At 46.0% G+C, this 2555-nt stretch overlaps 1 protein-coding gene across 1 annotated transcript in view; it reads left to right on the top strand.

Annotated features, from left to right (window-relative positions):
- LOC130119791 (SH3 and cysteine-rich domain-containing protein 2-like) overlaps positions 1-391 on the top strand; it is a 35354-nt gene extending 34963 nt beyond the window's left edge. The window contains exon 10 of the mRNA XM_056288388.1: positions 302-391. Coding sequence (XP_056144363.1) covers positions 302-391 — 90 coding nt within the window. The remainder of the gene's footprint in view (positions 1-301) is intronic.
- Positions 392-2555: the final 2164 nt, after the last annotated feature.

Below are 2555 nucleotides of genomic sequence, written 5' to 3'. Positions count from 1 at the left end.
GAAGCTCAGGTGATGAGGAAAATATGAGGACTTTTCTCCTACCTCAGTTTTCTCTCCTTTCAATTTTGTTTTCCTCCTAATTCCTTCAATGCGTTCACTTTAGCTGACACTCCCAACCCTCCTCTCTCTCTCTCTCTCTCTCTCTCTCTCTCTCTCTCTCTCTCTCTCTCTCTCTCTCTCTCTCTCTCTCTCTCTCTCTCTCTCTCTCCTCTCTCTCTCTCTCTCTTCTCTCTCTCTCGTCTCTCTCTCTCTCTCTCTCTCTCTCTCTCTCCATCCTCTTCCCACTGTCAGATCTGTGTAGGAAAAGCAGGAGGACAACGAGGGCTATATGAAGCTGAGCAGTGGGAAGAAGAGAGGGCTGGTCCCAGCTGTTTCTATAGAGGAGATCTAAGGATCGTGTGTACATTGCCAACAAACACACCCCCCACCCACCATTTTCATCTCCACCAAATGTCTACCCCAGGGACAGCCCCACCTTGAATCTGCCACCCAACCATTTGGGTTGATTACAGCTACTTCCATGGGTGCTTGAGAGCTACAGTCTCTTCAACTCTTCCTCACTGGTTTTAGCCGGTTAAACTCAGAAGAACTGGAGAAAATATGTACTCGTGGACACAGAATCTTTGGAGTGTTTGGGCAAAAGTTTCCTTGCAAGACATTTGTTTTTCCCGTTAGCTTAGTTCACTGTAGGTCCTCCCTGTTGGACAGTGGTACAGTTGTGCAGCTGTGACCTGGAGAGCTGCTCTCAGGAAGAAACTGTTTAACTCATTGGTTAGAAATAGTTACTCTTCTGTTTCTATACGTTTATGTATGTTGGCTAATTATTTGAATTAGACACCAATTTTTAATCACTGAGAGTAAGCACAGAACAAAAATGTTTTTAAAATGTTTGATGACGACAATGTAATGATGACAGCTCAGAATTTGGTTATCCACTAATATAGGTCCTGTCATAGCTGGCTTCTCGCCATAGAAAGAGGTTAGGATTGCTGGTAGCAGAGGGTTCTGATCTCAGATTCTGATGTTTTGTCAGGGAAACTTTATGCTCCACATGGTATTGTTTTCATCTAGGGGTGCACTTATATCACTTTTTAACCGCCTATACCGATTATGGGTATGACTTTTTAAGTATCAGCCAGTACCATGTACCAATCTGATCCATTACTTTTACTGAACAGTGCAGACTTGGACCATTAGTTTGGGGTCAATGGACAAAATTATTGAGACGTTTTTCCATAATTAAACGATACAGGCTTCACTGTGCCAACAGTGCAGTAAATCCAGCCATTTGCTTTTATGTAGGACATGCTACTCATGAACTGGTGCAGCATCAGCAGTAATGTGGACATTGTACCAGATCATTGTGGTGAAGAGGGAGCCGAGCCGGAAGGTAAAGCTCTCAATTTACCAGTCAGTCTTCATTCCAACCCTCACCTATGGAGCTTTGGGTAGTGACCGAAAGGGTGAGATCGCGGGTACAAGCAGCTTAAATGAGTTTCCTCCGTAGGGTGTCTGGGCTTAGCCTTAGAGACAGGGTGAGGAGCTCGGACATCTGGAGGGAGCTCCGAGTAGAGCCGCTGCTCCTTCACGTCGAAAGCAGCCAGTTGAGGTGGTTCGGGCATCTAATTAGGATGCTTCCTGGGCGCCTTCCTTTGGAGGTTTTCTGGGCATGTCCAACTGGGAGGAGACCCCGGGTAGACTCAGAGCTCGCTGGATGGAATACTTGTTCAATTTGGCCTGGGAACGCCTTGGGATCCCCCAGCAGGAGCTGGAGGGCGTTGCTGTGGAAAGGAACATCTGGAATGCCCTGGTTAGCTTGCTGCCACCACGACCCGACCCCGGAGAAGCGGCTGATGATGAGATGAGATGAGATGAGATGAGATGAGATGAGATGAGATGAGATGCTACTCATGGCTTTTGGTAACAGAATTTAGTCTTGGTGGATACCTTGATACTGATACTCGGTTATAGCCTAATATCGGCCCAATATCTGATACCAGTATAGATATCAGTGCATCTGTTTCTTTCTTTCTCTGCTCTCTATAGCTGGCCAGTCATCCACCTCAATCTACATCCAGATCACTGGACTGAAGCTTGATACCAAATTTATTCAGGCTGTTACACAACCAAAGCCACTCGCTGAATTCAACTGGTGCCAGATGGAGAAAACTGTGATCAGTCAGGTCAGCACAGTGACACCCAGACAGACGGCAGTCCCACATGAGAGCATCATCATGTGGTTGGGTTCTGACTCCTCATTCGACATGGTGGTAGTGAACAGTGAACCAACACATGTAAACATCTTCAAGATTAAAGGAAAACAGGTGACAGCTGTTATGTCGTGTTTTCACACACTCAGACCTTAAAGTGGTTAGTTTAGCACAGAGCCAGCCGCTCCAGAGATGTACCAGAACTTAGAAATGCTTTTTTTTAAACTAACGGGTGGAATGGATGACATGCAACACAGGTCTCAAATAGGATTTAAACCCAGGGAGTTGCAGTTTGGCCCCAGCCGATATGGTTCCCATTTAATGGTTGATGCACTCGTTTCATCC

The sequence above is a fragment of the Lampris incognitus genome, chromosome 10 (assembly GCF_029633865.1).
Source record: "Lampris incognitus isolate fLamInc1 chromosome 10, fLamInc1.hap2, whole genome shotgun sequence".
NCBI lineage: Eukaryota > Metazoa > Chordata > Actinopteri > Lampriformes > Lampridae > Lampris > Lampris incognitus.
The sequence above is the reverse complement of the archived record's forward strand: the minus strand, read 5'-3'. Positions and strand labels throughout refer to the sequence as shown.